At 40.6% G+C, this 25,719-nt stretch overlaps 1 protein-coding gene and 1 pseudogene across 2 annotated transcripts in view; one reads left to right on the top strand and one right to left on the bottom strand.

The window, feature by feature from the left end:
• Nucleotides 1-14,249, bottom strand: part of Nup160 (nucleoporin 160) — a 53,711-nt gene extending 39,462 nt beyond the window's left edge. For both annotated transcript variants that reach the window (XM_034494936.2, XM_076929184.1), the window contains exons 1-8: nucleotides 14,103-14,249; nucleotides 13,729-13,840; nucleotides 9,173-9,383; nucleotides 8,030-8,252; nucleotides 6,296-6,374; nucleotides 4,799-4,913; nucleotides 3,749-3,907; nucleotides 192-269 (exon numbers count right to left, since the gene is read on the bottom strand). In XM_034494936.2, coding sequence (XP_034350827.1) covers nucleotides 192-269; nucleotides 3,749-3,907; nucleotides 4,799-4,913; nucleotides 6,296-6,374; nucleotides 8,030-8,252; nucleotides 9,173-9,383; nucleotides 13,729-13,840; nucleotides 14,103-14,202 — 1,077 coding nt within the window. In that variant the 5' untranslated portion in view covers nucleotides 14,203-14,249. The remainder of the gene's footprint in view (nucleotides 1-191; nucleotides 270-3,748; nucleotides 3,908-4,798; nucleotides 4,914-6,295; nucleotides 6,375-8,029; nucleotides 8,253-9,172; nucleotides 9,384-13,728; nucleotides 13,841-14,102) is intronic.
• Nucleotides 14,250-21,613: 7,364 nt separating this feature from the next.
• LOC117703375 (RWD domain-containing protein 4 pseudogene) lies at nucleotides 21,614-22,526 on the top strand (annotated as a pseudogene).
• Nucleotides 22,527-25,719: the final 3,193 nt, after the last annotated feature.

Genomic DNA, 25,719 nt, shown 5'->3' with positions numbered 1-25,719 from the left:
TGGGGTTAAGGAATACTGGGAGACTCTATTTGGTAACTACAGAAAGTTGCTAAGCTTTGGAACTTCCGTGTTTAAACGACCCTGCCCCAGATTCATAAAAGCTATGATTACAAGGGCAAGCAACCTCACCAGGCTATAGCCAACATTTCCTTCCTGTGCCTGTGTGAAATGCACAGGATGTTTTAACTTACCTGAGAAGTGAACAGTGAAGAAATGTGATCTAAACTATAGCGATTATTCTCAGTGCTCACCAACTGGAAAATGCAGAACTGTTGAAAAACAAGTTAATAGTTCATCACTTCATACAATCAACATGTTATTCTTCTAAGGAGAGAATTCACAATTCTGTCTCTGAGTGCTGGGAATACAGGTGTGTGCCACCAGACTTAACTAAAATATAACAAAGCTTCCATCTTAACCATTTTTAAGAATGCAGTTTATATATATTGACATTGCTGTGCTACCCATATGCAGGACTCTACATCTTGCAAAACTGAAACTTTACTCCCATCAAACAACCCCCCTCATACTCCCAGTCCCTCATACTCCAGTCATACTGCCTTGCATTAACCACTCTGAGGCTATGACTACTACTTTAGAAACCAAGATGGGACCCTATGTTTGATCCTCAGTGTTTATGAGTGCCCAATTGCACGTATACATGCACCCACACACTTCCTATAAAATTAACTCCAGTTCCAGGTCAATCCAATGCCTGCTTCAAGTATCCATAGACTCATGCATGTATGCAGTGCACATATGCGTGCACACACACAAATTTAAAATACACAATTTACAAAACATAAATACTATATATAAGCTAGACACTGATGTGGATGGCTGGAAGTGCATGCTGACAAGAACATGATATAGCTGTCTCCTTAGAGGTCTGCCAGAGACTGACATATTTAGAGGTGGATGTTCACAGCTAACCATTGAACTGATCAAGGGTTTCCCAATAGAGAAGTTAGAGAGAAGACTGAAGGAGCAGAAATGGTTTGTGACCCCATGAGGAGAGCAACAATACCAAACACCAAACAACCAGAGCTCCCCAGAATCTAAACCACCAGCCTGGGAGCACATAGGGAGGGACCCATGACTCCAGCTGTATATGTAGGGGAGGATGGCCTTGTCAGGCATAGGTGGGAGAGGAGATCCTTGGACCCATGAAAAACGAACACAGAGTGGGGGGAATGTGAGGGTGGGGAGGGAGTAGTGTGGGTGGGGGTAGGTGGGGGCACAGCCTCATAGAAGCATGAGGAGGGGGGATAGGATAGGAGGTTTCTGGGTGGTGGGGGGAAGTGGGGTAAGGGGATAAAATCTGAAATGTAAATATAATACCCAATAAAAAAATTAAAAAAAACATATAAAAGTATTTTTCTTGAATGATAGTTGAAGGCTAGGTTTAGTTCAGTGGTAAAGTCATTGCCTTGGGTTCAATTTCAATCCATTACACTAGAGGAAAAGACAAATCAAAAACAAAAAAATTAAGGCACAAGATACTTATAAATAGTATTTTTGACAATTTTTACTAAAGAAAATTCACTGTGCACTGACAGTGTAATGACCTGTGCCTTATACCATAGGTAGTAAGTTAAAATCTTTTTTATTTATGAGGACTCAAATGTGTGTGGAGGACAGCCTGCAGGAATTGATTCTGGAACTGAACTCAGGCTATCAGGAGTGGCCACAAACACTGAGACCCACTAGCCGTCTTGTCACCACCCTACTTTAACCACTTTTAAAAATAGTTTTTTTGTTTTGTTTTGTTTTGTTTTGTTTTTTTGAGACAAGATCTTTTGATATAGCTGATTGCTTTGGAACTATGTAGGCCAGGCTAGCCTCAAACTCAGATTTGCCTGTCCTTGCCTTCCAAGTGCTGGGATGAGAAGCATGTGCCACCATGCCTGACTTTAAAAAATGTTCTTTTTAGAAGAGAAAATTATAATTTTTTTTTTTTTGTTTCCCCAGCAATGGGGATTAAAACCTAGGACTTTACTCACTGTAGGTAGTTTTACTACTAAGCTATAGTCCCAGTGTCACAAGCAAGCTATCAGGGAATTAAAATAAACACTGAATTGTCTTCTGAGAAAAAGAGGTGTATGAACTATGTAGGGAGCTGGAGACAGCTGAGCAGATGAGAAGACTTAAGGAGACTGGGCCCATCACTTGCATCAGACAGCTGCTTACTTCAGCTCCAAGGGACCTGACATCTTCTAGACTCGATGGCACCTGTAAACGTCTGTGTGCATACTTACACAAGCACATATGTACACACAAAAATAAATCTTAACAAATAAAAAAAAGATCTATGTAGGGGATGAAGGTATAGTTCAGTGACAGTACGAATGTGTAGTATATATGAAGACCAAAAATAAAAAGTGTTGCACACCTTTAATCCCAGCACTTGGCAGGTGGATCTCTGAGTTCCAGTTCAGCCAGTGATACTACAGTCTGTCTCAAAAAACAACAAACGAACAAAAACCACAATAAAACTTAAAACCACAATAACTCCCTAAAGCATTAGAATTCACCAATTCACCATGGTATCTGTTATAGTAAAAATAAATGTTTTATTAAAAAAAATTCTTGTTATATGTCTATCATTACAAAAGTGCATACTAAGTAGCAAAGTAAAACATGTATTGTAGAATGTAGCCCAAACAAAACAAAATTCCAAAAATTCCAGTTGCGTGCATTAATTTCTCAAATAACTTGTGACAAAAAATGAATTTACTCCATTTTTTTTTCTTCTGGATAGTCTTATGATGTCCCTTAGTGTGGCCTTAAAACCATGATAATCCTCATGCTTCAGCTTTCTGGATGCTGGGATTAAATATATATCATAACCCCGGGCTTATTTAATTTTTATTAATGTCTTATTTACTTAGTATTCGTGTATGTTGTAACATGGGCCATGTCCATTTTAAGGAGAACAGTTTTAAGGAGGTTCTCTTCTACTGTGCATGTCCTGAAGACCTGATTCAGCTTGTCAGGCTTGAAGGCTAGTACCTCTACCCGCTAAGCCATCAGATCAGCCCTGCTAGGAGAATTTCCACTGTGGACAATATGGGGTAGGGTCTCAGGCTCAAAAGGGAAAGGACAGCAGAGCCCGGACTTCTAAGCAAGACAAAACAAAAAACAAAAAAAAACCAAAAAACAAAAAACAAAAAACAAAACAACAACAAAAAAACAACAACAACAAAAAAAACCAACCCTAGCACAGGGAACAAGAGCTCCAGTAAGTAAGGGAGACACATCCTCTGTCTGGTAGAATTACAGTAAGCTTGTCCAAGTGTTGCTACACAGAGTGCCTATTACCATGCCAAACACACAACAAACAGCAGCTACTTATTATTTGATTATACTACTGTATACATTCTGTATGCCTCACCTATCAACACTACCAGGATCTGGGTGGTGAACAATTATTTCTAAACATTAATTTTTCCATAACTACTTTCTACTGTACTTTCTAACACACTAACATCTACATTCCTTTTCAGCAATTTTATTTTCTTCACCTAGATTTTTCAAATTTTTCTAACTTTTCCTTAAACTTCCCTTTAAACCTTACCACCTCTTCCCAATTTTCTAATTCATGTTACCAGCACAAAACCCAATTGCCCTTCGAACAACTTAATATTTTAAACAAAGTTTAAGTGGACTCAGTGAGACTGATATTTCCCCAAATCAATCCACAAAATTTACACACACACATACACACACACACACATTCATTTCATACCTGTCCTCGTTTTGGAGCATGCATATATATTCCTAGGTAGAGCCCCATGGAAGGGGAGTAGGCAAGCCGTAATTTATGCCCTGTTCCTGCAGTAAGCCGAAGGTCTTTGTTTACAGGGACATATTCTAGCATGTCAGCCACCATCAGGCACATTTGGTCCTGCCCAAGGGAAGAGTTAATAGGTGATGTTCTAAGAATACCGAGGCTAGAAATACATCCTTAACCTTTCAAAAAAAGTCTGGAAGAGGCACACACCTTTAATCCTAGAATTTGGGAGGTAGAGGCAGTTAGATCTTTGTGAGTTCCAGGCGAGCCAGAGCTACACTGCAAGACCTTATCTCAAAACAAAAAAAATTACCAGCTTTTTTTGCAGATCTTGAAAATCATCTAATCAACATGCATTATTTTTTTCCTTAATTTTATGTGTACATATGTTTTGCCTCCATGTATATCAGTGTACACCTATGTGCTTAGAGATTTTGGAAACCAGAAGGTGTCAGATTGCCTGGAAATGGAGTTACAGAAAATTATGAGCCACTATTTGGGTTCTGGGAAATGAACTTCAACCCTCTGGAAGAGCAGCCAGTGCTGTTGTTAGCCAGGGCCATCTCTTCAGCTCCAACATGGATTTTAATAACAGTTGTGGGGATTAAAACCACCTGTTAACTCCAGTTCCAGAGGCTCTGACACCCCTTCTGACATCTGAAGGCACCAAGGATACATGAATTATACATATTTGCATGCAAGCAAAACAGTCAATACACATTAAATAAATCTAAGAAAAAAAAAAAATTGAAACAGTTGTTGCCATTAAGTGAAGAGTGTATCTCATATTATCCTTTTAGCTCGTATAGAGCCCATAATCCTCAAAATAAAAAATAGGAAAATGTACAGAAAATGTTAATTCAAACTGTCAAGATCTGAAAGTAAATCATAGTTTTTAACCCAAATGATCTAATCATCTTTAAATGAAGCAGCAGGACTGACTTCAATCCTTCCACACTTCACTCTCACATTTCAACTTACGCCAACCATAAGTGTAGTACTTACCTTATAAGACCACATCCGTAGTTTATGATCCTGACACAGGGCAAAAATAAAGGCATCATGTTCAACACAATGAACAGCAAGACTCAGGGCACGATCTGAAGGCCCATGGTCACCCCTAAAAACAAAGGACAGGCTTTAGAATTTTCACTACTACAAATAAGCGGATCATTAGAATTTGTGATTTAATAGGTAAAATAAAATTGTAAATGGATATTCTTAGCAAAAAGAACATGAATTTATATGCTGGTAAAAGACAAATACATTTCTATGTCGTTTATGCTCATTATTACCATAAAATAGAATATGGTCTATATCACAAAAAAGTGACTCATTTCATACTGGTTTAGGAATGTCCTACTTTTAATCTATAGTACCTTTTGTTTGTTTGGTTTGGAGATAGGTTCTTATTTTGTAGCTTTGGCTAGCTTAAACTCACAGATATCTACCTGCCTCCTAAACACTAAACTAGGCTTATTAGATCTTTATAAAAAATAACTGTTTTTAATTGTGTATGAGAGAGAGAGAGAGAGAGAGAGAGAGAGAGAGAGAGAAAACACAAGGGAGCAAGCACATTAGGGTTCATGTGTGAAGGTCAGAGGACAACACAGAAGCTGGTTTTCTTCCCTCCAGCATGTGGGACATACAGTAGAACTTAGGATATCAGGCTCTCCGGTCAGTGCCTTTACCCACTGGGCCATCTTGCATGCCCTACTTTAGACATCTTCCAGAATACTGAATTTGGTTAAGCCAGGGCACAGCATGGAATTGGACACTGTGAAAATATAGAATGGTGTCAAAGTGTGGGACTGCAAATAAGGCAGTTTCTGGAGTGTGGCTTTCCTCAGGCAAGATACCACGCCATGCACTCTTCTGCTCCGTGCAGAATATTCCATGAAGTACAGCTGGAAGTAGTAACACAGGATTACAACTGAGTCCTTTGAGTTCTTGCAGGACATGACTTGCTGTTGGGGTTAGTCTTGTACACTGTGTATTCAGATGTTGAGTTCTGTGCCCCAAGATCAGGTTACAGTCTGGACATGGGCATTGTATTGACCAATGTGCTATAAAGAATGCTCCCCAATAATCTGACTCATTATTAAAAGGTTAGAGTTTGTGACTGGGCAGGAGAGAGAGGAAGGCAGGACTTGAGATTGAGTAGGAGGTCTCTGCTAGGGACCACAAGGAGGAGGGGAGGAGGAAGAGAAAGAGGAGGTGGTTTTGGTTGCCAATAATTAGGATGGAAAAGGAGTACAGATAGCAGAGGCTACTCAGGAGACACTAATTTGGCAAGTTACAGGGCATTCATGTGGGTTTTAACAGCGTGGAAGGAAGAACCTGCCTAGCACAGAACCAACAGCTTATTAATAAATTAGTGTTTCTATGTCATTTTCTTGGGAGCAAAACAGGCAAAAGTGGGGTAGAAACTCCCAATAGATATTAAGATGCAAAAGAGGGTATAGCACCTCCCCCCCCCAAATATTTCTAGCAGTAACTTACCTTATAGCTGTGGGCATCCAGCCTGTGAGCAACCGCTGCATCACTGAACTCTGTTTCAGTTCCACAACTGATGCTATCCCTGCAATGATACCCAAGAAACTTCCTGATTTTAACCTAGAGAAACCCAATGCCACGGATGATATAACTAAGAATGAGATCTTTATATGACAGGTTTCTATGTTTTCTATACCAACAAGGTTCTTAAATGTACTTTTCTACATATATCATACTTAAAATACTTTCAATCAGTATGAGATCAATAAAAATGGCATTTTTTATATTCTTAGGAGAAATGCCTTGCCATTTGCAAACAGCAGCATATTCTTTCACTCAATAGAATCATTTCATATTCTTTTTCTTTCTCTTTTTGAGGGAGGGTGAGGGGGGTTGAGACAGAGTATGTGTGTAGCCCCCCTGGCTGTCCTCGAACTCACAGAGATATACCTACCTCTGCCTCTCGAGTGCTGGGATTAAAGGCGTGCGCCACCACTGCCCAGCCATCTCATATTTTCTTAATCACTGGGTGCTTTTCATGTGGTAGTAGTTCTAGGTGTCAATAAACAACTAAATAAACTAGTCAATAAGTAACTGCCCTCAGGAAACTTCACATTTTATTGTTGGAGGATGAGAGAAGCAGGGAGTTAAATTAATAGTGAAAAAGACAAAAATGAGTATTGTTGTCATATCTGTGAAGGGAAGGCTAATTTCCAAAAGGATGGTCAAAGACTTCAATGAGGAGACACAATCAAGAACTAAAAACATTAAGGAGGAATTAAAATGTAGGAATATGCCTCATGTCTTTAAAAACTACAAAAAGGCATGTAGCTGGAATTGAGGGCAAGGGAGAGAAAAACAAGGCGAGCTTAGAGACAACAGTGGGGCACGTACAGTGAGCCAAGTATAGAGCCTGGGGTAATTCACATTACACCGAGCATTGTGATACCACGGTCTCACATGACCCAATGAGCTTGTTTTTCACATTTATTTACACATACAGGTACTTTGCCTGCGCATGTATATGCACACCACCTGCATGCCTGATGCCCTTGAAGTTCAGAGGATGACACCACAACCTGTGGACCTGGAGTTGCAGACAGTTATGAGCCGGAATATGAATGCCTTAGAAATGGAAAAGCAGCCAGTGCTTTTTAACTGCTGAGCCGTCTTTCTAGTCCCCCAACAAATTTTTTGTTTGTTTGTTTTTCTTTTGAGACAGGGTTTTTCTGCATACTGCTGGGTGTCCTGGAACTCTCTCTGTAGACCAGGCTGGCCTCAAACTCACAGAGATCCACCTCCCTATGCCTCCCTAGTGCTGGGATTAAAGGCATGCACTACCATTACTAACGTTTAATATATCAATATGCCCAAGAAGTTCCTGAAATGGGAGGACAGATTTGGAGACATTGAGGACATTATAATGCAGGCAAGAGACAGTGGTGACTTAGAACAGCGACCAGTAGTCAAACTTGGTCCCAAAACTCATTTGTTTTATATGAGGGTGGGAGAACTAGTAATCTGTCTCTGTTAGACTCAGAACAGGCTACTTTATATATTTCTGTTTTCCCATACCCAGCTCCATTCTGGTTCCTCATCCACTGAATAAAGAAAAGTAAAGCAGCAGGGACTGAGCACACAATAACAAAAGCAGAAATAGTAAAGACTGACTGGACGGGACTGAATGTCTGTTTCAGTGTCAGCACTGATGGTTGATTCATGCTCAGTTCCCATACTTACCAGGTATGTCATAAGGAGGGAGCTTAAGAACAAAGATACCACCAGAAGCAGATGGTAGAGCAAACAGAGCCTCCCCATCACTGCTAAGCCAGGCTGCAGACGTGGTGGAACTTGGGGACAGTCCAGGTACTGCTGGAATTAACTGATAGTTGCAAGGATCTCTGAAATCAACTTTTCCAATGTCAGTAAATATGGACTGCATCTGACTTTCAGTTACCAGCTCCTGTAATGGAAAAGTTACACAATTAACTGTAACTTCGATTCTGGGGATCTGATGCCCTCTGTCTCCCGCAGGCACTGCATGCACGTGGTGCACTTACATATATGCAAACAAAAGTCATACACATAAATTAAATCTTTAAAAAAAAATTGTCGAGGATGACACAAAAGCTTCCTCTTCTCCCTGACAGTCAGGCTGCCATTATGTAGCCCAGGTTGGCTATGATCTTCCTCGTATAGCTAAGCCTGCTCTGAGACCTGAAATTCTCCAGTGTCAGACTCCCTGTTACTGAGTATAGATGGGTTCTGTAGTACCAAATGAAAACTATCTTTTTTAAAGAAAGAAAGCTATTTTATCAACTTAAAATGTCTGATTTTTAATTTTTGAGACAGGGTCTCATATAGCACAAGCTGGCTGTGAACTCTGGTATGATCTTAAAGCCCAATCTTTCTGCCTCCATCGCCTAAGTAGTGGGATTACAGGCACAAAGCTCCATTTATGAGGCTGGAACCCAGGGCTTTGTTTATACTAGGCAAGTACTCTATGACTGAGTAATATCCCCAACCTCATTATTTCAAACAATAACTATAAAGTATGCTACGTAAGGGTTAACAAGAAGTCTAATTTTTTTCCATCTCAAAGAAATAATTCCAGTTTTTTTTTTATTTTTAAAAAATAGTTATTAATTTATTTTATGTATGTGAGTATACTATTGCTCTCTTCAGACACACCAGAAGAGGGCATCAAATCCCATTACAGATGGTTTGTAGCCACCATGTGGTTGCTGGGAATTGAACTCAGGACCTCTAGAAGAGCAGACAGTGCTTTTAACCACTGAGCTATCTCTCCAGCCCTCATGCCAGTCTTCAATCTGTGATATTGTAATATGGGAAACAAGTTACTGCACACAACAATCAACTTACACTTCTGTACATACGGGAAGGGTGTGGTAAAATTAATCTGTGTACTGTCTGATTGGTTAATATCAAGATTATCACATGATTCTGAGTCTCAGAGACATGAACACCACCGGGTAAGATGTTGGAATTTTGGAATTTTAGGCGAACAGCATTATTCAACAAATTTAAGTCCAATGATTCCTCCACCAGCTCCAATGTATCCCCAGAAGTCTTCCTGTTAAAACAAAGACAAATTTGTTTAAAGGTTTTTTTCTCAATTGACTGCTGCAATAAAATGTATAGAAGCACATAAATGAATTCTCCCAATTTGAAAAGATTAGACAATTCAACTTGGACCCACACCCTTTTCAGGGTCTCTCTACATAGCCCTGCCTGTCATGAAACTCACTACATCGATCTCACAAAGATTCTATGACCTCTGTCTCCTAAGTGCTGGGATTAAAGGAGTGCGCCACCATGTCTGGCTTGGACCACTTTTCCATTTAAGAATATAGTATATAGATCTATAAAACACAGTACAACAAAAAAAATCTAACTCTTCACTATGGTAATAGTAAATATATTTCCCATTTTCTTAATCCCTAATTCTACTATATAAAAATTAAACCACCCATCACTTATAGAGAAATGAGGTATTCATGTCCACTATATCACCAAACAAAATTGTTCCTAAAATAATAAGCATATTTCCTTTTTCTATTATTTCTTATCATATTTTGAAAAACAGCAACTTTGTGAGTTTTACACTTACTGTATAAGGGTTAGTTTTTTTTTTTTTTTTTTTTTTTTTTTTGGTTTTTCGAGACAGGGTTTCTCTGTATAGCCTTGGCTGTCCTAGAACTCACTCGGTAGACCAGGCTGGCCTCGAACTCAGAAATCCACCTGCCTCTGCCTCCCAAGTGTTGGGATTAAAGGCGTGCGCCACCACTGCCCGGCACCAGTATTTCTTAATATTTTTAAAAAACAGAAAAATAACTGCACGTTGAGTATATCAAGGTTAGTCTCTTCACTATATAAACCTAGTCCAGCTTCCAAGTCCTCTTCAAAGAGAGCTTCTGAATAAATGGTAGTAAGGTCTTTGAGTGCAGAGGAAGTACCATGTATATTTAGATATCTGCAAACCTAGGAAAAGTGTCTGAATCAGAGCTGACATTCAATAAATGCTATCTGATAAGATACAAATGCAACTGGCAGCAGGGAGGTGGGGTGAGGTGAGAGCTTTGTTCAAATCCAAATCACAACATAGGAACCAAACTGTTTTGTTGAGAGGTCACAGTCTGAATTTAAATTCATATAATTCTAATTACCCTCTACTGCCTGTGCTGTCCTTTGTGCCCATCAAAGATACTGTCACTTTCTCTTATTCTGCAAAGTATTTCTCACTTTTGCCTTCTAAGAACTTGTCATTTTTAAACATCTTTAATACATACTCATTGGTCTGTCTACATGTAGTTTGAATCTTGAATGTCTTCCAAAGTCTTATGTGTTAAAGGTTTAGTCCTCAGGGCACTACTAGGATGTTGAAGGATCTTTAAGAGGTGAGGCCACAGGTCCAAAGGAAGAACAGATCAATTCTGGACCAGGACCTCTAAAAAAGTGTGAGCCAAAATAACTTTCTCTTTAGACCCTAGCTGCCTTGCTTAACAAACCCACAGGTTCTCCTCAGACTCCAGCTGCCTCAACAAACCCAAAGGTTCTCCTCAGACCCCAGCTACCTCAACAAACCCGAAGGTTCTCCTCAGACCCCAGCTACCTCAACAAACCCAAAGGTTCTCTTCAGACCCCAGCTGCCTCAACAAACCCACAGGCTCTATACCTCAACTAGCCACAAACTGAAAACACCCAAGAAAACAAACACACAACCTGTTTTTACCTCGACTCTTTATTCTTCCCACCATCCTCCTATACACACTATTATCATATAAAGCATCAAAAGTGGGCTAGAAATGAACTAAAGTAATGGTGGACATGCAGATTATATGCAAATACTATGTTCTTTAAAAGTATGAAGAACATTTTTAGACTAGTATCTGCAGAGGTGCTGGAACCAGTTCCCTAGATACAGAGGGACAACAGCACCTCAGCTTTCTCCTTAGGGCCCTTTTATTTTTATAAAAAGATGTATTTGTTTATTTTACTTATATGAGTACACTGTAGCTGTCTTCAGACACACCAGAAGAAGGCATCAGATCCCATTACAGATGGTTGTGAACCACTATGTAGTTGCTGGGAACTGAATTCAGGACCTCTGGAAGACCAGTCAGTGCTCTTAACCGCCGAGCCATCTCTCCAGCCCTAGGACCCTTTTCTTAGCAGCACCAGGTGACATTAATATCTTGCTGTGATCACACTGACTTCAGAATAAAACAAACTTTTTCTTGAAGCAATAATCAAGACTAAAATTTAAATAAAGAAGCCAACCAATTTATTCTCCTTAACTTTTAGCTTTTAGTTTTATCCCTCTCTTCCTTTTGAAGAAATATATTTTCATTAATACTGTTCTAGCCAGCTGCATATGATGGCCCATATCTTTAATACCAGCACTCTGGAGGCAAAGGCAGACAGATCTTTGTGAATTAGAAGTCAGCTTAGCTACATGGTGAGTTCCATAACAGCCAGGAATACACAGTACGACCTTCTCTCCCCCTGACTCCCTCACACACACAAAAAGAACAATTTTGGGGCTAGAAGGATGGTTCAATGATTAAAAGCACAGGTTGTTCTTTCAAATGATTCAGGTTTGAATCTCAGCACCCATATGACAGCTCATGACCACTCATAACTCCAATTCCAGGGACTCAGACAACCTCTTCTGGTCTTCAACAGTACCAGGCACGACTGTGGTACACATAAACAATGCAGGTAAAACACATGAACTTTCTTGGAGCGTAATCATTTCAAATTCTCTTCATTTTCCTTGTCCAATTTATTTGGCTTCTTTCAAGTATGTATCAAGTGTCATTAATCGACTGTTTGCTTGATAATGACGGGAGACATCCCACCTAAAAGTTTCTCATCTTGGCTCATTTATTCAGCCTTTCTCTCTGGATTGTCATACTTGGTTCATGTAAACTGTGGGGCTGTTTTTGACTCAGGTGATTGACTTTACTTACAACAGAGGAAAGAAAAAAGTTATGAATCAATCTAGGCTTTTCTATTAATAAGAGTAAAAGTTCTAAAAATAAAAATCTATTGATCTTTGCTGAGGGATAGATAACCTAGCAGGAGATAGTTTAAAGCAGCATAAAAGAAAACACCAGGAACATATTGTGTTGCTATTCTTAAAAAAACAAAATGGACAAAAATTATTCATGGCAGGTCATAACTTTAAGACGTTATAATACATACTGTGGTGGTTTGATTAAGAATGGTTCCCATAGACTCATATTTGAACGCTTAGGGAGTGGCGTTAGAAGGTGTGGCCTTATTGGAAGAACTGTCACTGAACTTTGAGGTTTCAGAAGCTTGAGCCATGCCCAGTAGCTCACTCCTTCATTCTGTTGTCTGCTGATCCAGATGTAGAACTCTCAGCCACCTCTCTAGCACTATGTCTGTCTGTGTCCCCCCATGCTTTCTAGCAAGAAGACAATGAACTAACCAACTGAACCTGTAAGCAAGCCTTGATTAAATGCTTTCCTTTATAAGAGGTGCTGTGGTCATGGGGTCTCTTCACAGCTATGGAAACCCTAAGACACATAACATACTATGCTTAAACAAAGCCAGACCTTCGACAGGACTTGAGAAGATTTCTCCAAGGTGCAGGAGTTTCTTCCCATCCCCTTACCAATCCCCATCTGTATTCTTGTTCCCAAAACCAAGTCTCCCTCAGTTAAAACACTGATATTTCTCAGAGTGGGATTCTTTCTGCATCCACCCCTCTCTCCTTTCAGTGTTTCTTTGATATTCACATTCTCGGTACCCTGGACTCCTCTCTAACCCAGCCCTTAAGGTCTGTCTATTCCCTTCCATGGTATCTACGTGATCCTTCTTTGCCCATGCTTAGCTAACTTTTTTGATCCTTAAGATCTCAGTTTAAGTGTGACTTTCTATACCCTCCCCTCCCCATACCATCTGATTGTACCATTACTTCTTATAGTCCATAGACTTTTCTCCGGGGCATGAAAATCTGTATTTATATATCTACGTTATATCATTAATATCTTTTGTGTGTGTGACACTGGCACAACAAAAGTGGCATCCACTATATGTCTACTATTTCATAGCTACAATGTCTTGCATCATTTCCTAGTACTCAGTGCCTCGAACGATATGTTCAAGTTTAATCTCATCAACAGAATGATACTTCAAAGACTATAATGATGTTTTGAATTCATGGCTAACATGGGTCTTCAGTGTTATATATCAACTACATTCCTTTGGTTTTATGCAGCTACAAGAATACTTCTAGAACTGATTCTGACATGAACACAGAGACACTGGTTCTCTTTCTCTTCCTGTGTGTGGATAACTGCTAGACAAAATAACTTGGAACAGGTACAAATATTTATACATCAGACAAACCTACACCTCTGTAGGTGAGGGAGGAAAGCAGCACTTACCAATGAATGAACCTGTTTCTGGTGATGGAGAACAACTTGCCACTTTCCACATAATAGAAGCCTCCTGCGCTCTCACTGTATTTCACCGTTCCAAACGCGGCATTTGCAGCTCCTACAAAATGAATGTGGTGGGCTTGCACACGTGATTCTATGGGGGATGACAGGCACTGAAGAGTGCTGAGGAGCAGAGTGCAAGGGACTGACAGTGCATACAATAATAAGTGGAAAAGGGAGAAAGAAGTCAGGCACAAGACAGGCTGTGTGATGCACAGGCTTTAGGCATGTGGACTTGGATAAATCAGGGGAGACCAAAGGCCTACTTGGGAAGCCCGAGGGAAAGCAGTGGCTCCCATTCTCCCAAGCCCTTTCCGTACCAATGTCGCAGACTGTAAATTCCCGAAAGTGCCTGGGCCTTTCGCGTTCAGCTCCGCTCAGTTCCACGAAGCTCCGTTCCAGGGATCCCGCCGCCGCCATCTTCCCGCCGTCGCCGCGAGGCCTGACGGGACAAGGGCGGGTCGCGTTGTACCGTCACTTCCGGGGGTGTGACGCAAAGCGGGTCTGTGTGACTTTCGCTGGCTGAGGACCGTGGGTCGGAGGGTCATCTGCGTCGTTTCACCGCGAGAATGCGGCGATGGCGGGAAGAAGATGCCTCGACTCGTGGTCACTTCGGAGCGGCCGGCGGCAGGCGGCGGCGCCCTTTCCCGACTGCCTCGAGCAGGGGCGGGGTTGTATGTGCTTTCATTTTGAAAAAACGGGCGCGGGAGGCCTGACAGGTACACTCGCAGCTAGCGGTCACCTTCCCCTCCCTTAGTGTTGGCGTGTAAGTTGTTATCCAGCCTCTTCTTCGTTCGGCGAAACAGAGAGGGAAAGTGAATGGAATACGAATCTTTTGTGTTGGCATTTTTTGCGAGCCTTTTTTGTTTGTTTTTTCGAGACAGGGTTTCTCTGTGTAGTCCTGGAACTCACTCTGTAGACCAGGCTGGCCTCGAACTCAGAAATCCGCCTGCCTCTGCCTTCCAAGTGCTGGGATTAAAGGCGTTCGCCACAACTGCCCGGCGAGCCTTTTTTTTTTTTTTTTTTTTTTTTTTCACACCCACAAACACATGCATGTTTTGAGATGGCAGCTCAGGTTGGCCTTTGAACTCTGATCCTCCCACCCCAACCTCCCGAGTACTAGGAATATAGGCACTTGTCACCCGGACCGACACGAGTCAGATGCATTGAATTAAACATTAATGCTGCAACCTTCTGAGGTTACCAAAATGCAGTACAAATTGCAAACGTGCAAGGAATTGTTTTTTAATTTTTCTCTGGGATCGGTCAGTATTCTGGAAGTTGAAGAAAGTGGATTGATCATTCAAAGCCAGCTTGGGGCTACATAGTGAGACTTTGTAAATGAAAGAGTAAATAAATACAACTACAGCTTCAGGCTTACAGCTGAACATATTTCTTGGCAACTCCATCAGAATCATAACATTGCACAGTTCCATAATTCTGCCCCAGCAATTACATTTCCCTTGACCATTTATTGCCTGAATGACTATTTCATGATTGTAACTGCCCATACCTTCTCACACCCTCTCTTAGCTTACTTTGAAGTCAGGCAAGTGGGCATAGTGGTACATTTTGTAAGCATGTACATCAGGAGTTCAAGATTATCCTCCTACCTACACAAAAGACAGCCCCTGTCAACATTCTGTTGTGGGGGTTGGGCTATAAGGTTCCACCCCTCCCTGAGGAACGGAGGTAAAGTCAGTGGCTGCTGAGAGGGAGGAGTCATTTTCTTCAGTGGTATATTTAGTGGTTAGTTGCCAATGCTCCTATAATCCCCCCTCCCATGCTCTTTCAAGGAACTCTAATTAAACTCTGAGTCACAGATACAGAAAAGACATGAAAGTAGAAGAGGAACTAGTTGGAAAGAAGGAAGGGCTCATCAGGAGGGGTGTAAAAGAAGGGATGGGGGTTTATGATGAAGCTGGGAATAGTGGCCCACGCCTGTCACCCCAGGTACTTGGAAGGTGGGAGCATCCTAGGCTAGTCTCAGCAACATAGTAAGTTTGAGGCCTGCCTAGGCTGCATCAGACCTTGTCTCACAGACATAAACAGAAGATTTTATTAGAATATTGCTTTTTTATTAATGTTATTCATTTTACAAATGATGGACATCATATGACATTTTTGTACATGTACTTTAACCTACTTTGTTCACATTCACGTGTTAGCAAATCTTTTTTGTTGTTGTTGTTTTTTGTTTTTGTTTTTGTTTTTTTTTTTGGTTTTTCGAGACAGGATTTCTCTGTATAGCCCTGGCTGTCCTGGAGCTCACTCTGTAGACCAGGCTGGCCTCGAACTCAGAAATCTGCCTGCCTCTGCCTCCCAAGTGCTGGGATTAAAGGCGTGTGCCACCACCACCCGGCATGTTAGCAAATCTTGTCCTCCCTTTCCCTCTTACTGTTCTCCTTCCTTTCCCCAAATTATAGTCGTCCTCCCCTCCCCTTTTATGCATGTATACATATATTTAAATCTGGATTTTGTTTGTAAGAACCAACAGGCAGAACTTGTTTTGTGTATCCCCCTTTATTAATAATGATGATCTCCAATGGAACCATTTTCGTTCAAACAATATGATTTTCTTCTTGTTTATGGCTGGATAAAACTTTAGATATGATGTTTTCCAGACTTGAAGCTGTCTTTGGCCTTTGGTTTGTGTTATAGTAAATTCAAGGTGAATTGCAGTAAGTTAACATCAACACTTTACATTGCCCCAACTTAGTGACTTCTTTAGGTGGTAATTCAATGAAAATTATTGAATTATTCAGTGGAATAATTTCTTTCAATGGGAATTAGTGTTATTTCACAGTGAGCACTTTCTGTGTAATTTACTTTATTTCAGGTTCCTGAAATGTGGTTTCCTGTCATTTGGTTAGTGACTTTCAAAAATGACAGTAGCAATGACTTGAGATCTAGCCACAGTGCAAAAGGCTTATTATTTTTCTATTTCTTTAGATTTTTAAATGTTGGCTTTTATCTTCATGTTGTTCTGTTAATCATAGTAACTAGCTTTCCAGATCCTGGAAGCATATTAGTTTATCACACACTTAGTTTTTCAGTCTTATTGCATGTTTCCCTGTGTGTTGCACACTGGGTTATAATGATCCCCCAAAATAGGCTATGCAGCCAGATACCTTGTCTTTCTTGTTTTTAGAGACATGGTTTCTCTGTGTAGCCATGGTTGTCCTGGAACTCCCTCAGTAGACCAGGCTGGCCTTGAACTCAGAGATCCACCTGCTTCTGCCTCTGAAATGCTGGATTAAAGGTATGCCACCAACTCCCAACTAAACTATTTTTCAAACACTACAAAAATTTAAAGTTTTCTGCTTTTTAGCTTCTCTCAGTTTAATGGGGTTGCAAAGGGGGAAGTAGAGATAATGGTAAGATATGGTAATTATACGAGATAGTTACAAAGGTAGAGCTGGAATATCATAGGAGAGAACCAGGCAAGCAGTGTTTGAGATGCCTGGGTCATAGTCTAAAGATGTTTCCTTTCTTCCTGAACAGTTTGGATTAATGTTAACTGTCTTTCCTTACAGCTTAGTGCTGAAAGAACTGAATAAATTCTTTGTTTGCTTGTTTGTTTATTTGCCAAGGTCTCAGTATGCAGCCCTAATTTCCTGGAAATTCACTATGTAGATTAGGTTGGCCTCAAACTCAGAGATTTACCTGTCTGTGCTTCCCAAGTATCAAGATTTAAGGCGTGAGGCACCATGCCCTGTCATAAATTCCTATTGTAGGTTTTACATATGAATATGAAATGACCCTGCAGGTAAAATGCCTACTAGGTAGGCCTGATTCGACCAGAGTTACCTCAGAATCCATGTAAAGGTTAATGAAAGAGAACTGACTCTTACAAATTGTCCTCTGACCTTCACATAAGAGCTATGGCATAATAATTTATAATTAATATGTTTTATTATATAATTTATAATTTTTCTAAACAATTCATTCTTTTTTTATTGTATATGTATGTGTGAGTTCCTGCATGTGTACATATGGACCACATGCAGGCCTGGAACCTTAGGAGGTCAGAAGAGGGAATTGGATCTCTTGGAATTGGAGTTACAGGCAGTTGTGAGATACCATATGGGTGCTGGGAATAGAACCAAGTACTCTGAAAGAGCATTGAGGGATCCTAACTGCTGACCCATCTCTACAGCTCCATAATAATAAGTTTTTATTATCTGTCTGTCTATCTATCTATCTATCTATCTATCTATCTAATCTATCTTTATGTATATGAGTGTTTTGCTTGTAGTGTATTAAGTGTGTGCCTGCTGGCCAAAGAATCCACAAGAGGGCATCAGATCCCCTGGAACTGGAGTTTCAGACATTTGTGAGTTCCCTACATAGGTTCTGGGAATCAAACCTGGGTCATCTGGAAGAGCAGCCAGTGCTCTTAACTGCTGAGTCAAAAAAAAAAAAAAAAAAAAGTATTATTTTAGGGATTAAAGGGGTGGCTCAGTTGTAGAGTGCCTGCTTGTATGCATAAGCCCTGGTTGTTGTGGTTGTTGTTGTTACTGTTTATTGTTTTGTGCTTTTCCCCCCTTTTTGGTTGATTTGTATTTTTGAGACAAAGTTTCATTATATAGCCCAGGCTAGCCCAGAACTTACTTTGTAGATCAAGCCCTGAAATATGCTTGCCTCTGACTCTTAGGTCCTTAGGTCAAAAGCCTGTACTACCATAACTACCTAAGAGTTTTATTTTAGCAGAGTATGATGGAAGAAGAAGAGGCAAGAAGATCAGGACTTCAGATACAGCCTGACTACATGGTGAGTATAGCCATCTTGGGCTATATGAGACCCTATTTAATTTTTTAAAAAATCAAATCTTTGTAAATAGTTCTTAAAAATTAAATACATTGGAGGGTCTGAGTCTTATGGCAGGACCCAGCTTTGGGTCCTAGAACCCACATAGTGGCTTACAACTACCTATAAGTATAGTCCCAGGGTATCTAGTGCCCTCTTCTGGCCTCCTAGGTTTTCTGAACACATGTGGTACGCATACATTGACTAAGGCACATACACATAAAAATAAATTTATTTTTATTAAAGTAGATTTGACCTCATTATATAAAACCTTAATAAGGATGAACTGTGAGAACATTGGGGTTTTTTTTTTTTGTTTGTTTGTTTGGTTTTTTTTGTTTTTTGTTTTTTTTCTAGACAGAGTTTCTCTGTGTAGTTATATATGTCCTGGAACTTACTCTGTAGACCAGGCTGACCTCAAATTCAGAGATCATCCTGCCTCTGCCTCCTCAGTGCTGGGATTAAAGGTATGTGCCTGGCACAACATTGCTTAAAGAGAGTAGAGGTCACTAGAAAGTTCGGTCCTGGAGCAGTCATGCTGACATTGTAGGTGCATACCAACTGCTCTGGCATGAAGTCTAGAATCTTTCAGTTCTCCCCAGGAAACCCCTAGTGCATAACCCTACAAAGGGAACTTCTTTCAAAAAGAGAAATTGTGAAAGAATTGAAGTATGTCACTGTTCTCTCTCACTTCTGCTTTCCCTTTTGACTTTTTTTTTTCACTTTTCATATATTTTCCATAAATTTCAAAATGTTGCATGTTGTTCCACAATTAATTGATTTTCTTATTTTTTTTTTTTTAGAGTAAGCAGAGTAAACATGAATTTATCAAGGAAGAAAAGTAGAGAAAGAACTTCTAAGAGTTAGAGGGGTCCAAGGGATGAGTATTGGAATGCTACTTTTATATATTTACAAAATCAGTTCATATAGGCTGGATAAGGTGGTGTAGCACTTGGGAGGCAGAGACAGGTGGATCTCTCTGAGTGCAAGGCCAGCCTGGTCTCCATAATGAGTTATAAGACAGCAAGGTCTACATAATAAGACCCTGGTTTTGTTTGTTTGTTTTGTTTTAAATGTAGTACAGTAATCCACAGAATCAGGAAAAAAATAATTTCTTAAGTTCTCTGAGATGGCTTTGCCTATCAAAGCCAGCTCTAGTGTATCTGGAAATGACCTGACACTAATGTAGTGATGACGTATACAAGCTTAATCAATTGCCTTTCCTAGAGGGATGGGAGCCTTGTAGACCTTCCCATCCTTGTTTGTCTTGCTAGTGAGTTTTGGGAGTCCTTTCCCATTGAGTGTTCATATTACTGGGTTAGACAACTATCAGTTGAGTATAAGGCATTTACCATTCATTCTTGAGAATGGCACTTAAGGGTGAAAGCACCAACAAAAAACATGATTTGAGCCGGGCGGTGGTGGCGCACGCCTTTAATCCCAGCACTTGGGAGGCAGAGGCAGGCGGATTTCTGAGTTCAAGGCCAGCCTGGTCTACAGAGTGAGTTCCAGGATAGCCCAAGGGCTACACAGAGAAACCCTGTCTCGAAAAAAACCAAAAAAAAAAAAAAAAAAAAAAAAAAAAAGAAAGAAAAATCATAAGTAAATAAATAGGTAAATAAAATAAGAAGGAAGATGTATAGGTAGCCTTAATGGTATTAACTAAGCAGTTATTGAACTAAGACTAACATTGATCTCAACAGAATAACAATAACCCGGGAGATAACTCACTGGGTAGGGATGCTTGCAGTGCAGGCAGAGAAACCGAGTCTTATCTTGGGAATTCATGGTGGAAGAAAAGAGCCAACTCCTGACAGGTGTTCTCTGACATCCACACATCATTTGACACATGTGCAAACACACACACCACACACACATACACACCATACACATACATATACGAAGAACAATTCATCTGGAGAAAAGTGGTTCACCCTTTAATCCCAGTATTTGGGGGACAGAGGGAGGTAGATCTCTGTGAGTTTGAGACAAGTATGGTCCACATAGCAAGACTTGGGCTATCTAGGGCTATAAGGTGAGAGACCTTGTGTTAAACCAACCACTCAACCAACCAGCTAACCAACCAACCAAGATAAAAATTCATACAGGCATGGAACAATAGCTCAGCAGTTAGTCATGGTACCCAGGTACAATTCCCAGTACCCACACAGTAGTTCTAGGGGATTTGACACCCTCTTCTAACTGCTAAAGGCACTGGTATGCACCTGGTCCATATGCACACATGCAGGTAAAACAGTCACATACATAAAAAATAAAATCCTAGAAAAGATCAGCTTAGAAAAAAAAAAAACTCATTCAATAATTGAGTTTTGTTTACAACCACAGCGGTTACTGTCTCCCTCTTTCTGTCTCTTTCTGTCTGTGTCTCTCATTTCTTTGCCTCCATCTCTCTCTCATCTTACCATTAGCCCAGGATGATTCCAAAAATACTTTTTATTTTAATCACTGTATGGTGGTAGTTGTAATCCCAGCACTCAGTCAGAGGCAGGAGGGTCATGAGTTTGAGGCAACTCTGGACTACACAGTGAGACCCTGCCTCAAAAACAAACTATTTTTTAAATGATCTCTTTTCATTCTATTTTACTCTTCTTTGAGACAGGATCTCATTGTGTAGCCCTGGCCGACTTGGGTCTTACTGAGTGGGCCAGGCTGGCCTTGAACTCTCAGCCTTGCCTGCCTCTGCTTCCTAAGTGGAGAGATTAGAGTGCTCCCATCCTGACCTATCCTCACTTTCAGGGTTGTCATTTCTTGGCTGCTGTGCCAACCTGTCACATCCTCCTGTTTTGCTCTGCAAAGTAATGATGGCAATACATGTCAGTGGAGATATTCCCAATCTGTTTAGTTTTTTTCCTCTTCTCATCTGCTCCAGAAATTTCTTTAAAAACCCTTCTGCTTGCCCATCAGTAGCTGGTCAAGAGGTCTGGGTGTCTCTTAACGTGATTCCAGTTCCCGATCACGCATAATGTGATCCTGGGTTCCCGGCCCACATCAACTGCGGGTGGCTTGGCGCTGTGGAGGATCGAGAGCGCGCGGGATCTTGCCCACGGCTGCCAGGAGGGTCTCCCTAGACCGAGGCGCAGAAACAGGGTGCCCCGGCCTCCAGCCCGCTGTTGCCCATTCTTCTCGGTAGCGAACGCCGTGCGCCCGGCACGATGGGTGCCAACGAGGACCAGGAGATAGAATTAGAAGCTTTACGATCTATTTATGAAGGAGATGAAAGTTTCCGGGGTTAAGTCCAGTTTCATTTCAATATAGGATAGGTGAAGATGGCGATCCCAAAGCCTTCCTGATAGAGATTTCCTGGACGGAGACATACCCACAAACACCTCCAGTCATCTCTATGAACACCTTTTTTAACAACACCATCTCCTCGGCTATAAAGCAGAGCATCTTAGCCGAGCTGTAGGAAGCAGTAGAAGTAAATCTGGGCACGGCCATGGCCTACACATTGTTCGCGTATGCCAAGGACAATAAAGAGCAGCTCATGGAGAACCATCATCCTGCCAATTCTACAACATCTGTAGCCAGTATCATCTCTGTTGAAACTCCCAGCACAGCCCCATCAAGTAAGAAAAAAGACAAGAAAGACAACTTTCCCAAGCTCAGAAACGCAAGCTGGCTGATAAAACATCACAAAGGGGAACTCCCTCGAGGCTGGCCTCAGTTGACATGGTGAAGCATTTAAGCAAAACTGGCTCTAAAGATGATGAATAGCAAGCATCTGCAACTAAAACAGGAACAGCCTCTGAAAAGCAGCCCAGTTCAGTAGCTCTCCTTACTTTACTGAGTGGCTTTTTTACAGGACATTGTTCTTTTGTGTGTGTCTTGAAAAATGTAAGTGCAAAGTCCATGAAGAGGTTTGGTTGTAGTTAATTATCTTCACAAATTTGCCTTAATAAAAGGTCAAAGTCTAACTTGTTCAGAATAATTTCTGAAGCTGTTGAGAATCATCGCCAGTGTGACGTCAGTGGTAACTTAACCATCCGACACAAGCGATGTGATCATTTGTAAAGGCCAACATAGCCGTTCAGCAGATCCGAGTTCCGAGTCTCTGGCATTCAGTTGAGGCATGACCCATACTAATAAGTGTCTCACCTTGAGCCATCACCTCCTTTTGCTTAGATAACAAAGCATAAATTGCTTCAGAGAAATCTGAGAACTGGTGTTGGGCTTTATGTGGTTTTCTTTGTAGTTCCTCTTTATTTTCAATAGTGAATTGCTTCTCCTAAATAAATTGATAATTATTTATACTTTTAGAGTGGATGCAGGTGTGTGATCATGAAAGCTTTCCATTATATGAATAATAAAAGAATAAAAGAAGAAAATTGAGGGGCTGGGGAAGTGGCTCAGTCAGTAAAGGGCTTGCTGTGCAAACCTAAGGACCTGAGTTCAGATCCCCAACACCCACATTAAAAGTGGGACATGCACCTGAAACCCAAAGCTGGGGAGGCCGAGACAGGAGGGTCCGTGGTGCTTGCTGGCCTAACCGTCTGGCTGAATCATTGAGCTCCTGGTTCGGGAAGAGGGCAATAGAGGAAGACGTAGAACATAAATCTCTGGCCTCCACGGGCAAGCACATGTGCAAACACACATTCAAATACCAGATACACTTGCATGCATGCCCGTACACCGAACAAAACAAAAACAACAAATTTGCCAAATACTTCAGAAAGCATTTGAATAAGTGCTAGCTCTTATTTAAGATATTTCTCTTTGCTGCATAAGTCAGGATGAGAGTATAAGATGCCTTAATATTTAATTTTTGTACTGTTGGAGACAATGGTTTTAATAAATTCCTAATATTTGCTATTGTGATGTTTTGTTATTGTTTGGTAATGGGTCTTTCAGTGGAGTTAGCATTAAACACAATTCAAATCTGGGGTGGGGGGGCTTGGGTTTTGTGGGGGTTTGTTCTTTGGTAGGTTTTTTTGTTTGTTTTTTATAGTGTCTTTTCAAGTATCCAAATGTGTTTACTAATCTCTGTGTCTCTTTAATAATATATATTCAATCTTTGACATGCTGAACTATTGTTATACATGCTTGGTTTTTAAAATCATTAGAAAAGAAAACTTGCTGTAGTTTTACTAGGAGAGTTATTGGTGTGAGTGGGGTGTGTGTGTGTGTATGTGTGTGTGTGTGTATGTTACAGTGATTGTGTGTGTTTCCACATTGTTAGAACACCAAGCTATACTGTGTAGTTTATATCAGATTTTAAAGAACAATCAACTTTTAGAGAAGTTACCTTAGCATTAGAGCAGATAGATATATCTATGGATTTCACAAAGTTACCCCTTGGCTCTTGTTAAACTGTATGAGCTGTAAAGTAAGTAGTCACAGTGAGAGAGTTTGCTCATGCCGGTCTTGTTTTCTAGATGAATATTGGAGATGCCTAGATTATAACAGCTTTTCTTTTCAAGCTTCTGTTTGTGCAGTTTTTATTGTCATCTTGATTTGTTTGATTTTTGTTTTTGTTTTTTTTTAAGAAACATCTTGTAATAGAAAAAAGTATTTTGTTCTGTTTTAAAGGTCATTTTTCTGGTCAAAGTTATTGTGGTTCTTAGATTACAAAGAATAATGCTAGTTAAATGCCAATGAACTATTTTTACTCTTTTTCTATGAGATGTATAGCTCTCTGGGGCAGACGGTGGCAGTGGTATCCCTTGTTACTTTATAAACACTTGAACACACTCATCAAAAGTAATGCTGATCTGATAATGCTCCCAGTATATTTTCTCAAAGTCCATTTACTTAAAATTGTATGAGATGACATGATTAATAAGCAATAAAGTGAATTATAGTGAAAAAAAAAAAAACCCTTCTGCTTGCTGGGTATGGGTGGCACAGGTATTTAATCCAGCATTTAATCCTGGGAAGCAGAGGCAGGTGGATCTCTGTGAGTTCAAGGTCAGCCTAGTCTATAGAGTGAGTTCTTGGACAGCCAAGGCTACACAGTAAAACCGTGTCTTGAAAACCAAAGCCCCCACCCTCACCCACCCCACCCCACCCCCTCGCCAAAAACAAAAAAAAACAAAAACACAAGAAAACAAAACCTTTCTGCTCATTCTTTCAAAAGGGTAAAAAGGTTCAAACCATAAAAATAGAATTTCTAGAAACAGTACTCCTTCCTTATTTTATCCACCAAGTTTCATTTCTATGCTGGTGCCAAAAGAGTTATCAGGCAAATAAAATAAGTTGCTTTCTCATACCTCGGAAGCCTGGTGTCAGTGGCCTGAGCAGGGTCTGAGACTCTGATAAGAGGCTTGAGCTTAGGTCAGAGGACAAAGCTCTTCTGAACCCTAGGCTGTTTCTGTTTTGTTTTGGCTAGCCTTTGTCACTCCTACAAGAATATCTGGAAATTAAATAAGTTGAAATATATAACTAAAATTTCAGACCTGGCAAAGTGTCTACAGGCAACCACAGGTCCCCACCCAGTGATTGTTATGTTTCTCTAGGACCCTCCAGGACCCTGCTTACGCACCAATTTCTTCTGAGTAACAGTGTGTGGAGCCAAGTCAGTAACGGTAATGTTCCTTGTCTGTCTTCTTGGGCTTGCCCTGACGCTGGCTTGACAATGCCAGGCTCGGGAAGTATTTGTTTCTGAAACCTAGCCAAGAAGTCTAACAATTCTCTCCCTTCCTCTCCATTGCCCTTGTCTTCCTTACTGATGCCAAGCCTGGCGTTTTCCTTGTCTAGAGACTATACAAGCAAGGAAATGAACTTTCTTGGGTTAAGACAGACAACTTAGCAGAAAGTGCTCTCTTTGTTCTCATTTAAATTACTTTTTCTCAGATGACATCCATGTCCGAAGCTTTCCTTGCTCTTTGAATTATCCAGGACCCTCATGAGAAGAGCAGGAGGTAGGTGCTGAGATTCTGTGTTTTATTTTTGAGATGAGATGTCTTGTAGCTCAGGCAGAGCTCTAAGTTGTTACAGCCTTTTGAACTACCTTTGAATTCCTGATCCTTCTGCTTCCACCTCCAGAGTATTGGAATGCAGGCATGCACCATTATGCCTAGCTATGAGTTCTGAATTTTCCTCATTGGCAAGAAATAGCTGAGAAACAGTAAAAGGCTTTGCCATGAATTTAGCCAAACAATCCTTATTTGC

This window comes from Arvicanthis niloticus, chromosome 2 (assembly GCF_011762505.2).
Source record: "Arvicanthis niloticus isolate mArvNil1 chromosome 2, mArvNil1.pat.X, whole genome shotgun sequence".
NCBI lineage: Eukaryota > Metazoa > Chordata > Mammalia > Rodentia > Muridae > Arvicanthis > Arvicanthis niloticus.
Note: the sequence above shows the minus strand (reverse complement) of the source record. Positions and strands in the feature narration are given on the sequence as shown.